Source organism: Lipotes vexillifer, unplaced genomic scaffold (assembly GCF_000442215.2).
Source record: "Lipotes vexillifer unplaced genomic scaffold, Lipotes_vexillifer_v1.1 scaffold916, whole genome shotgun sequence".
Classification (NCBI taxonomy): domain Eukaryota; kingdom Metazoa; phylum Chordata; class Mammalia; order Artiodactyla; family Lipotidae; genus Lipotes; species Lipotes vexillifer.
In genome coordinates, this window is record NW_006798383.1 from 831,415 (window position 1) to 844,549 (window position 13,135).

Consider the following 13,135-nt stretch of genomic DNA (forward strand, 5'->3'; position numbering starts at 1 on the left):
GACCCCTTCTAGTAAAAGTGATGCTATGATTACCATGACAAGGCTAAAAAAAATCTGAGATAAAAACCGAAATTTTTTGAAGGCAACAAAGAACTAAAGAGTGTCACCAAGTCCTGATTGTCTAACACATTACGGGATGATTTATTCCTTGGTACAGTAGAAGAAAACCAAATCATGACATCAGATATCTCTTCAATGTTAGCCAAGAATGACACCAACATGGCCTCAAGTTCCTATTTAAAAAAGTATATCGGGCTTCCCTGGTGGCACAGTGGTTGAGAGTCTGCCTGCCAATGCAGGGGACACGGGTTCGTGCCCCGGTCTGGGCAGATCCCACATGCCGCAGAGCGGCTAGGCCCGTGAGCCATGGCCGCTGAGCCTGCATGTCCGGAGCCTGTGCTCCGCAACGGGAGAGGCCACAACAGTGAGAGGCCTGCGTACCGCAAAAAAAAAAAAAAGTATATCAACATAAGAGTAAAACGTTATATGACTATTTCTTTCTCATTTCAATTTTAGAAATGCTACCTGCTACAAGCAATCAACAAATATGAAAAGACCATAGATGAGAGTTGTTTTGGGGTATACAGCATAATAGAACCTCTCATGCATATCACTGGATATTTACTGAGAACCTGGTACATGCCCTGCTTTGTACACAATGCTGGCATAGGGACGGTGTGGTGGTAGGGTAGACAACTGTTAATAAAAGTAGTAAAAACAATCCCAGCATTGAAAAGACAATCTGTATAGAGAGGCATGAGTGGAAGATGAGAAACAATTAGAGAATATATAATAGTAAAAATGATTAAATGACAAACTGTGAAGTAGAGACCATTCAGAGAAAAGGAAAGTTGAATACATGCCAGTGTAGGTGAGGAGATACACAGAGGTAGATATCAGTCCGGGCAGAAGCATCTGTCAAAGCACAAAAATGCATAATGGACTTGATGGCATAAGGAGCAGTGACAAGCTGGTCCTAAGTGAAGTAAAGGGTAAGAGAAACGAAACAAGCACTTGGATGGGGTGGACCTGAATTAAGAAAGCCCCCAAAAGCCAAGCAGATCAGTTTAGACTTGACTTAGTAGGCAAGAAAGAACTGTTAAGTTTCTTGGACAGGAGAATAAAAAAGCATTTTCAGAAGATGAGACAGGCAGTTCATGTTGCATGGACTGTAGGATGGAAAGAAAATATAGAGGCATGAAAGCCAGGTAGGAACCTTCCTCACCAAACCAAATCTAGTATGATTAGACTTAAATGAATGAAATGGTACCAATATGAGAAAGGGGAAAACCCAAAAGATGCTACAAAGGAATAATCAACAAGACCATTTCGAAGTAAAACTGAGAACGCTTACTAAAGAAATAAAAATGCATCCACTCTAAGAATATCATCATCTTTTTCATATAAGCAACAGGAAAAGATTATTAAAATATATTTATGCCCATGTTCCAAATAAGTTTGTTAACTTCAATGTAAGTCTTATGAAGTAGACCCCATTCAAACTAACCTTCAAATTCAGAATGTGATCCATTAATACAAAACATCTTGGCTGCTTCAAAGTAAGATCAATAGGTCCTCCTCTCTGCTGAGGATCCCAGTTTAGCATCAACTGTAGCCAGTTTTCCATGGGTTCTACTATTAAACTAGAAAACATACAAAAACGGGATAAAACTCATTACTTTCCAATTTTCCTTTAGTTGTGTAAAAAAAGAAAAGGTAGTTTTACAGGTTGTCCATTTCCTTTATCATTATTTGTATCATTTTATATCTTACTTTCAAATAATTCATGAAATGACACATGACAAGCCTTTTTTCCATAAAAAACAACCCCAAACCCACATATGTAAGTTACCGGCAACTCCAACAGGTGAATCCAGTTCCATTCCCTAAGGAACCCATTCACCACAGTATCCCAAGAGTGTTCTTAGCACCTAAGCCAATCAGTTGAATGGCAGTTCTTGTTTCCACTAGACCTGTGCTGTCCATATGGTGGCCACTAGTCACAAGTGGCTATTTGCATTTACACTTAAGTTAATTAAAATTAAATAAATTTCAAATTCAGTTCTTCAGTCATACCACCCACCTTTCAAGTATTCAGATACTCATGTGGCCAGCACAGATATAAAACATTTCCATCATCACAGAAAGTTCCACTGGATAATGCTGTTTGAAACAGACAACTCTACTACTGTTCTTTTAAAACCCTGAAGAAACTGAGGCAAACTTCCTCAACTAAAATATACATACCTACAAAGGCTATTTGGTTGAGGTAAATGGCTACTAAACCGAACCTCTCCTGTCATCTCTTCGCATGCAAATATACACTTTGGATCCTTCTTCTTAATCTTCTCATGCCTATAAAAACAAAAGCTACCTCAATTGACAACCTGATTCTCACAAACACTAAGAATTTTTGCCTTTTAATTTTATTCAATTATGTGTTAAAAAGCAATTATACCATTTAAAGAAAGGTTGGGGGGGGAAGCAGGCAACTGAAAATTTCCATTCCCATTAATCATACCAAAGTTCTCTTCCATTTCTTACCAGGTAAATGGCTGCAGATGATGCAAAAAAGGCCTATACCCAGCAATACACTCAAACACCATGGTCCCAAAGCTCCAATAATCAACAGTGGCGGTGTAAGGCTTATTCTCAAAGAGCTCTGGGGCCTTAAAAAGAAAAAATGCTTTAAACATCAACACTGTAAGAGAAAAGCTACATGAGTTTTGAACTATTATATTCACGATCTTCAGAAATAAGAATGAGAATCCTGTGCACTTAAATTCAAAGAAACAATACATGTCTTACCAGATATTGCAATGTTCCCACAAAAGATGTACACAAACTTCCTTGATCAACATCTTTGGCATATCCTAAATCAATTATTTTGTGCATAATCTGCAAAATATTAAGTATTAAATGGTTGAGAAATTTGAAAAGGAAAGGCAATGATGTCCTTATAAGGCTCTGGAGAGGGTGGTGGTGAAGAGCATGGGCTCTGAAATAACACAAACATGTTTCAGGCCTGAGCTCCATCACTTAAATAGCCATGTGATCTTGATCAAGTTACTTAACTTCTCTGTTTCCTATGTAATGGTATTACTAACAATCCCTACTTCACAGAATTGCTATTAGGATTCAATGAAATAGTGAAAATAATTTAACAGTGTCTGACATACGGTAAAAACTAAATATAGACTGGCTATTAATTTTTATTTTGGTATATTCAGAATAAGCTTGATCCATCAAAACTGGAAGGCAAAGGCAACTTCCAAACTTGTAAGAAGCATCATCCCATTTTAGAGTGGATCAATGTGAGTAAACACCTATCTAACTTCAAGAATATCCTTAAGTCTTGGGATACAAAAAACCCCCAAATAGTTGGTGCAAAGCATACACAAAGGGCTTCTAAGAGAAGATGCATCATCAAGGTTTCATCACCTCCAACTGATCATTATCTTCACTACTAAGGCCACACAATCCAATTCAAGGTTTAGATTCTTGGCTTTAAGTCTTTATTGGAATGGAATTTGGGCACCAGAAGCAAGAAAACTGCTCAAATTACTTTGATAAAAATATACGTTCCAGGAATCAATTCACAATTCTGGTTCTTCTCAAGCTGACTCTTTTAGGAATCTGAGAAATCAAGGTTTTGAATTTTAATTAAATATAGAACTTAGGACTTTTGGGGAGGAGAAAGAGTTTTGTTTTGTTTTTCTTAAGTAAGAAACATACTTTAAACATATTTTTTTCTTAAAGCAGACAGAGGATGTGTGTGTTTTTTGGATGTACTTTGTAAGGATTAACAAATTACTTACTCACTGCCTACTACCTCTGCTAGATACTGGGCTGGAAAAAAGAAATGAACAAGACAGGTGTAGTTCCTTCTCTAATGGAGCTAACTGTATTAGCAGAGGAGACAAACAACTAAACACAAAACCACACTTCAGTGTAGTGAGGGCTGGGATGAAGTATAGAATACTATGGAGGGCACCAAACCTCAAAGACTAAACTACATCATGGACACTCTATTCGATTGGCATGAACATTTCTTCAGGTTTTACCTACCTTTCCACCAACATCCTGAAGAACTATGTTTTCAGGTTTTAGATCACGATGTATAATTTTGTTTTCATGCAAATATCGTATCCCAGATCCTAAATAAAGTTTAAAATGTATTTTGAGGTAATAAACAACACTGAATTAAAAAAAATTCATCTCACATTTTGTACAGATCTGCTCTGATGCTCGAATTTATATGGACCATCATAACTACATGATTAATGATTTAACAGAAACTCAGATTTTCTCCACAGAAAATACAGTAACAAATACTGCAGAATTGTGACATGTACTCACTTAACTTATGAAAATTAATATTAAAAAGAAATGGAACAAGCAATTGAGAAAATCCCTGTATTTATCATTGGAGCCTTTCCTTCCGACCTAGATCACCCTCTTCAACTACTTTTGCCTCCATGACCTAAGAAAAGAAGCAAAATCAAAATATACAGAGAAACATAGTCTGGGCTTTTGAACTTCCTCCAAGGGCCTACGTCCTGGTTATTTTAGGAACTTTGCAGGAGTAATTATGATTAAAAAGAGACTTCACCCTAAAAGAACCTGGGCCCATGAGATGCAATGCCACAGGTAAATAAAGTTACTATGTTAATCAGGGAGGGAGCAGGAGTACAACTCAATAAGGTCATTTCACACCATTTTTTTTTCTGGCAATCGGAACATCTATTAGTCAAATGGACACCTAGCCAAACACAAAAAATAAAAAACAAAATATCCTAATTTTAACTTAGTATCAACGGTAATAGTTAAATTTTTCTAATAATTTCTTACAGATAAAAAATTTCTTATAAAGTTTCTTATCGTTAAAAACCTATGCTTTGCTTTGTACAGTACATCAACAATTCTCCTAATTCCCAAGTAGTATATAGAATCTTTTATAGACCAAAGGGGCATTAAATTATGATGGCATTTTCATATTGATTACATACCTATATCACTCAGTAAAGAAAGTATCTGGCTTTCTTTAAGTCCACAGCAATTTTCTGGTTTGTTGAGAAGCTAAAGAAAAAGAAAAGTCTAAAAATGTATATTGCCAATATTACTGGGCAGTAATACTGATACATTAATCATTAATCATTATACTATGAGAGAATACTCAAATAAGAAAATAAGTCATGATTAAGAAAATATAAGGAGGAAAATTACCAAATCCATACTGAGGACATGTAAATTTCACGACAAGGTTTATAAAAGTAAAAATAAAGGAAGAAAGTTTTTGAAATCGAACAAGTTGAAAAATCTCACAGGTAAATATGTAAAGATAGCCATATGGTAGGTTTAAAATGAGGTCAGAAAGAAAGATTTGCAACAGAGAAAACACTTTAAACACTGATACTGTGGACTAAAACCATCAATACAGTCCCATCCTGAAAACACCACCACCAATAACAAAAAATGCATGTTGTAAATCAGGGGTCAGCAAACATTCCCTGCAAAGGGCCAGAAAGTAAGTACTTTAGGCTTTGCAGGCCATATAATCTGTCACAATTACTCAACTCTGCTGCTATAGTAAGAAAGCAGCCACAAAAGCAGAGAACAGGCCATACACTCCTGACTCTTACACTACTGTATTGAATGGGATTCGAACACATCAAAAGTTCATGATTTACTATCTCATCATCTCAAAACATCCACACTACCTTCCGGAGATCTCCTCCAGAACAATATTCCATTGCTAGAAGAGGCACATCATTAATCAAAAAATTCAATTCCTCAGGAACATCACAGGCCTTTACAACATTGGCGTGGTTCAACCTAACAAGGGGAAAACATTATAATAAAAAATTTGTTTCCAATGAAAAGGGACTGAGTTTGAAATGGTAGTTAATTGGGGGGCAGTGAGGGGAAGAGAGGCTGACATTATTTATAATATTCTAATCTCTCATTTGTATAATTAAAAATACTTGTTAAAAAGAAAATCTAGATTAAAAATACTATCACAATTACTACTATTACATTTTTATATGCCAAGTAGTAAGCACTTTACATACATTAACTCATTTACTTATCACAATAATCCTACTATAGGTAGATTTATTAAGAATTTCATCACACAGGAGAAAACTGAAGCACAAATTGGTTATGTAACATAAGATCACACAGCGAGTAAGTGGTCAAGTAAGGATTCAAATCTGGCAGTCTGGCTCCAAAGCCTATATCATACTACCTCTCCCATAATCACTTACAGTGATTACCCAGTGTCACCCAGCTGTGATCACTATTAAAATTTTGGCATATTTCCTCCCAGTTTTTAATTTGTGCACAAATACATTTTTTTCAATAAATATCGAATCACATTATATATTATTTCCTAACATCTTTTTTTAACCTTAGCAATATATCATCCCATCATCATCATCATCATCATCATCATCATGCAGTGGATCTCAAAGCTGGAATAGATTCCCAGGGCCTAGGGACCTAAAGAAACAGAATTTCCACGTGTAGGGCCTGAGGATTTATATTGTTAACAAGCTTTCCTAGTGATTCTGCCACACAGCCAAGTTTGAGAACCATTATAGTGCATCAAGAACACTTTAGTCAGAAAGTACTTATTTCAAATCCAGACTCTTATTACCTACCAGTTGTATGACTCTATAAGCTTCAACTTCCTGCTTTATAACATAGAGATAATGCCTAAACTCAGGGTTGTTGTGACAACTAGAAGAATTATTTGCAAGCACATATTAGCACACTACCCGTGGAGGTTTTAAAATATGTCCACTTCTCCCTTCAAAAGCTTAATTCTCTTTCCCTTGAGTAGAGGCTATTTGTAGGACTTCCCTGGTGGTGCAGTGGTTAAGAATCCGCCTGCCAACGCAGGGAACACAGGTTTGATCCCTGGTCCGGGAAGATCCTACATTCCGCAGAGCAACTAAGCCCGTGCACCACAACTACTGAGCCTCCACTCTATAGCCTGCGAGCCACAACTGCTGAGCCCACGTGCCACAACTACTAAAGCCTGCACGCCTAGAGCCCGCGCTCTGCAACAAGAGAAGCCACTTCAATGAGAAGCCTGCGCACCACAACGAAGGGTAGCCCCTGCTCGCCGCAACTAGAGAGAGCCCGCGCGCAGCAAGAAAGACCCAATATGGCCAAAAATAAATAATAAAATAAACTAAATACATTTATAAAAAAATTATTTGTAAAGGATGGAGTGTTACTTCTGAGGAAAGATCATAAAGATATGTCAGCTTTCAACTTGCTCTCTCTCTCAGATCACTGACTTTGGAGAAAGCTAGCTGACATGTCATGAAGACATTCAAACTTCCCTATGGACAGGCCCATATGGTGAGGAACCGATGCCTCTAACGAACAGCCACTAAATAAGCTTGGAAGTGGATACTCCAGCCCTACTCAAGCCTCTGCAAGACTGCAGCCCCAGACAACATTTTGAGATGTTTCAGAAGGTATCTCCTGAGTCAAAACCACCCACCTAAGTCATTCCCAAACTCCTAAACCACAGAAACTGTGAGATACCAAGTTTGTTGTTTTCAGCCACTAACTTTGAAGATAATTTTTTACAAAGCAATAGATACACTGTTGAACAAAGTAGGTGAGAATGAAGAAATGAGGGTAGTGATTGTTATTTAACTATAAAGTGTAATAGACGAGCACTGCCCAAGATCTAGAAGAAACAGATTCTGCTCTCAGAAAGCTGAGTCTGATAATACCTAGCTGACTTTTTAAACTAAACCTACTTAAGCATGATGTGATGTTATTACTTGAAATAGAACACATATATTTAATGAGAAAGAGAAAAATATGTTCGTCAAAATATCCTAAGAAGAATGGATTCCTAGCCTCCTTCCCTATGATGACATCTGGATGGGCTGCAAAACTGGGGAAACTTAAGTCATCAAGTACACTTACTTCTTCATGATCTGGATTTCATGGCACCACCGTTCTCTGTTTTTGGTGCTTAGCTCCAGGCGACAAGACTTAATTGCTATTTTGAGATCAAGTTCCTGCCGAAATAGAAAATCAACAGAAAATTATAAATTAGGTTCTTGTGCAGATTTACTTGCTAAGAAAGAAATGCCAACCGGGGAAACAAAACTCTTTAGCTTTACTAATTAAACATATTTATCCACAGTTCTCTTGAGCCAATGCTTTTGCCAGGTAAAATCATGAGACTATTAAACTAATGCTTTAAAACTGACCTTCAAACACACCAAAGCACACAAGCAAAAAGTCACTGAGGCTGATCCTATAACAGATCTCTTCAGAACACTGTCTCATATATACTGCTAGAATAATACAAAGGCCCTGTCTCCCCAGTAAACTCCTTTTTGAATTTAGTCAAGACAGCTAACAGGGGCCCCAGGCTCCAGCATAACTAGAATGAGGAGAATAACTCAGGGCTCCCAGGCTCAACAGCAAGAAATAGTTTTAATATGACCAAACCTAGGGCTTCCCTGGTGGCACAGTGGTTGAGTCCTCCTGGGGCTTCCCTGGTGGCACAGTGGTTGGGAGTCCGCCTGCCGATGCAGGGGACATGGGTTCGTACCCCGGTCCAGGAAGATCCCACATGCTGCGGAGCGGCTAGGCCCATGAGCCATGGCCACTGAGCCTGCGCGTCCGGAGCCTGTGCTCCACAACGGGAGACGCCACAACAGTGAGAGGCCCACGTATCGGAGTCCGCCTGCCAATGCAGGGGACGCGGGTTCAAGCCCTGGTCCAGGAAGATCCCACATGCCGCAGAGCAACTAAGCCCGTGCTCCACAACTACTAGGCCTGCACTCTAAAGCCCGCAAGCCACAACTGCCAAGCCCACGTGCCACAACTACTGGAGCCTGCGCGCCTAAAGCCCACGCTCTGCAACAAGAGAATGAGAAGCCCCCGCACCGCAAGGAAGAGGAGCCCCCGCTCGCCGCAACTAGAGAAAGCCGGCACGCAGCAACAAAGACCCAACACAGCCAAAGATAAAAGTAAATAAAAATAAATAAATTTATTTTTAAAAAATGACCAAACCTAATACAAAAAAACTCCAAAATTAGTTCCTAATCTTTGCATTTCAAATGGCATTAAAAAAATCTTAACAATGATTGTATATTTCCATATCTATAAAATGAACCTAACAGCTCTTGCCTCTATGACTAGTAATTTAGCCAATTCTAACTGAAATCAAACCCAACCTGATGCACATTACAGGAAGTAGCCAGACCTCATCACATTCTGGCAACAGTAATAATGCAGCCCAGGAACAGGAAGCAAGACAGCTTGTATGGAATGGTCTGAAATGGGGGATAGCTAGAGATAAGACAGCTGATGTATAGAGAGAGAGTAAGGAACTAGGACAGACTACAATCCAACCTAACCACTGTCCTCCCTCCCTCCAACCTTTCTTTTGTTTTGCGTAGGTACCCAGTTGTTGCTAGGTCCCATGTAAGCTTTTACTACCAGGGAGTCAATCTAACCATGAACAACATTAAGTCCTAAATTATCATATATGAATAAGGCAGGAAGCTAGCTATTTCGAAAAGATCCCACCCTATAGGATCCTTCAACTTCTCAGTTTATATTTCACCTACTCTGTGAAGGCCTTCTTCACTCTACCTTTTCACAAAGAATGTTCTGTGGAAAGTTTATGGATCTCCAGCAAAACAAAAAAAAGAAGAGTTCTGTGTTAAAAATAAAAAAAAGAAGGTAATATTCGGGAGATGGATGGTGGTGATGGCTGCACAAAATGTAAAGGTACTTAATGCCACAGAACTGTACACCTAAAAATGGTTAAAATGGCAAATGTTATGTATATTTAACCACAATAAAAAAAATTGGAAAATACTAAGTTAAATTAGTTTCTTTACTATAGGACTTCACAGAGCTTTTAATACGCTAATGTGGGTTATGACTCTCCAAATGAATAAATATTATATGCAGCATTTATACAATGTATTGATCACTGTGTCCTTTTTTCAAAGCATCTCACAAGGTTAGTTTTTCCAAGGACGTTTTGAGATGTGCCACCCTATTCCCTAGGAAGAGTTCTTTGGTTATTTTGCCATGGTTCCACATCACTTTACCAATACCTTCGTTATATAGGGTACCAAATTGTACTTAAAGTGTCTACTTTTCCCACTAGGCTTGAAACTTCCTTGAGGGTAGAAAATACTGTTTTTGTTGATTCTGGTACCATCAGCACCCAGCACAGTAATCAGCTAAATAAACCATCTCACATCCTTTTCCCCTTCTCGTGATTTAAGAAGCATAGGTGAAATATTGAGATGTGGCTTCCACCAAAACACAAGGATCTTGAAAGCTGTAAACTCAAAGCTGTAAGTGAAAACGTAATGATGCTGTTTCCAAGTCTTATGACAGAGTATTTCTTCTCTTCTCACTACAGGCTCAGTTGTCAAACGTCCCAGTTCTGGGGAAGGGCGACTGTGGACATCTGGAAAGTTCCTGAGAGATTTCTAAGATTCTAGAGGAACCCAAATCTCTTCCATTTAAAAAGTGATGAATTCCAGAGACAGAAAGTAGAATGGTGGTTGCCAGAGGTTGGGGGGAGGAGGAAATGGGGGTGGAGGGGTGTGTTATTATTGTTTAAAGGGTACAAAGTTTCAATTTGGGAAGATGAAAATGTTCTGGAAATGGATGGTGATGACTATTGCACAACAATGTAAACGTACGATGCTACGGAACTGTACACTTAAAAATGGTAAATTTTATGTTATATATACTTTACCACAATTTTTTTAAAAAATTGATGCATTCATCCATCCCCAGGCAGGGACCAAGCAAAGCAGTCACATAAGCATGCTAGCATGCATACTTCTTTTTCTTATGACCAGACTGAGGGACAGGTTTAGATAACAAGACCACAGTCAATATTCTGCTGGAAGTATTTGGCTCCCTCTCTTTACTCTTTGAGTGCCTTATGTCTGATGGTGAAAATTATTAAATTTACTACTTGTCTGGCTGTCAAAGTACTTAATGCCTTAGTCCTTCACCTTCCTTTCTCCCTGTCTCCGAGATTCCCTCCTATGCTCTATCTAGAAACCTGCTTCACAAAATGTCCTCAGTTGTATCAGTGACATTTGTCATTGCAACTGCCACACAAACAAGCTTATTCCTCCCAGGTAGATTCCCATCTACCCTACCTCCCACCCTATATGGTGGGCTCTCTACTCACACCCATATTTCTTAGAACAGCAAATCATGCTTTCTCCTCTTCAACCCACTTCTCAATTCATAGGCCCATGCAAGCATTTTAGTAATACCTTAACTGTTCATCTCTTCCCATCTGTTTTTCCACACAGATTTATCTTTTACAAAAAATCTTTGAGAACACTTTTACCATGACATTTCCTTTTTTAATGTCAATTAATGATGATGAAGATGATGACAATAGCAACAATACAGCAGCAGCAGGAGCTAATATCGGAGGGCTTACCATGGGCCAGGTACTCTATTTAGCTTTAGACACATCATTACCTTATTTAACTCTCAAACAGACCCATGATGTATATACATTATTATAAACATTTCATACATGACAAAACAAAAGCTATACTGCAGGGATTATTATTCCAGGGTCTATAAACCTAACAGGTCTGTGAATGTCCTTCAAAAGAGCATGGACCCCCTCAAACAGCAATGCATAGTTGTGTGGGTGTGCATCTGTGCATTTGTCTGGGGAAAGGGTTCATAACTTTTATTGGTGTATCAAAAGACTGGCTCAAACATGATTGTTAGCTGCTGCTACAATGGTTAAACATTTTCAGTTAAATCAAAGCACAATTCCCAAGTCTGATGTTGACTGTCTTCCACCTGCTAGAGCACCTCACCCTCAATCTATCTCCTTCCCTTGTGAAGCCATGATCATTTCTACCAGCTGATCCTCATATTGTTCCTTACCTAGAACGCGTCTCCAATTCCGAAGCCTACCCAATGCGTCCAAAAGCTTAACTGCGGACCCACCATGACACCGTCCTTACCTACTCCAAGCACTACAGACATCACAGGCCTCCAAGTACACACATGAACACACATTCCAACAGGCAGGCCCATCTTCTCCCCCACTTATGCTCATAACACACACTCTGATGTGCGCCTGCCTTACAAACCCTGACCCTGCATTCAGAGGGACACATACGAACCGTCACGCTCAGTAAACACTTTGTCACATCTTGACAGTCATAACAAAAGTTCCCCATAATAGCTCTACCACACACACACTGACCAGGACCTCAGGTACAACCTCGGACTCACACACCAGGCTCACAAACACAACTTGTGCGCTCTCTCTCTCTCTTACACACACACACACACACACACACACGCTCACTGGCCCACAATACTGCCCAGGGTCTCACCACCAATCTCTCACATACTGACAGTCACTGTGTTCCACAGGCGCCCTGACAAACACCCACCGCCGCTCCCTCGCGCGCCCCGCCTCACCCGATGTTGGTACAGGCAAACATTCCCGAAGCCGCCGGTGCCCAGCCGCTCCCGCATCTCCCAGGGCCCGCCCGCGCCCGGCCGCAGCCCCGGGGGCCGCTCCATGGGGCGGGAGGGCTAGAGTCCTCAGGTCCCGCCACTGTTCCGAGGCCGGTTCCGGGCTGCCGAGGCTCGCGGGTCTCTCTTCTCGCGAGAGGATGCGTCACTTCCGGTAACTACGACAGGAGAAAAACCCCGCCCCAACTTCTCCTGGGGGCCGCAGGAGCCCAGCCGGGGAAATGATGGTGAGAGGCGAGCGTTTTCAATCCATTCTAACTGCCCTGGGAATTTTCGTGGCTGAGAGAACCCATATGTGTTTTTCCAGTCTTCAAAAATATAAGATGCCTCCAAACCCTTCAAATCAGTTTCCAAACCAGTCTTTCCCGTATTCGTCTTTTCTAAACGTTACGTCGTCTCCACCCCTGTCTACACTTCACCTTTTTTCAGACCTCTGCCATCTATCCTCCAGCTTCACCACCCGCTGAGGTGGCACTGGCAAAGGCCACCAAGGATTTGAATATTGCGAAATCCGTAGAACTAGAAAGAATTCTGCACTAACCGGCCCACTGATGCATTAGGCTTCATAGCTTTTTGTTTTTCTTCTCTTAAA

General features: G+C 39.9%; 1 protein-coding gene across 1 annotated transcript in view; it reads right to left on the reverse strand.

The window, feature by feature from the left end:
* Positions 1-12,689, reverse strand: part of CHUK (component of inhibitor of nuclear factor kappa B kinase complex) — a 35,722-nt gene extending 23,033 nt beyond the window's left edge. The window contains exons 1-9 of the mRNA XM_007470335.1: positions 12,487-12,689; positions 7,954-8,048; positions 5,721-5,835; positions 5,010-5,079; positions 4,069-4,157; positions 2,809-2,898; positions 2,545-2,669; positions 2,248-2,355; positions 1,508-1,643 (exon numbers count right to left, since the gene is read on the reverse strand). Of these exons, the coding sequence (XP_007470397.1) occupies positions 1,508-1,643; positions 2,248-2,355; positions 2,545-2,669; positions 2,809-2,898; positions 4,069-4,157; positions 5,010-5,079; positions 5,721-5,835; positions 7,954-8,048; positions 12,487-12,591 (933 nt within the window). The 5' untranslated portion in view covers positions 12,592-12,689. The remainder of the gene's footprint in view (positions 1-1,507; positions 1,644-2,247; positions 2,356-2,544; positions 2,670-2,808; positions 2,899-4,068; positions 4,158-5,009; positions 5,080-5,720; positions 5,836-7,953; positions 8,049-12,486) is intronic.
* Between the last annotated feature and the right edge of the window lie 446 nt (positions 12,690-13,135).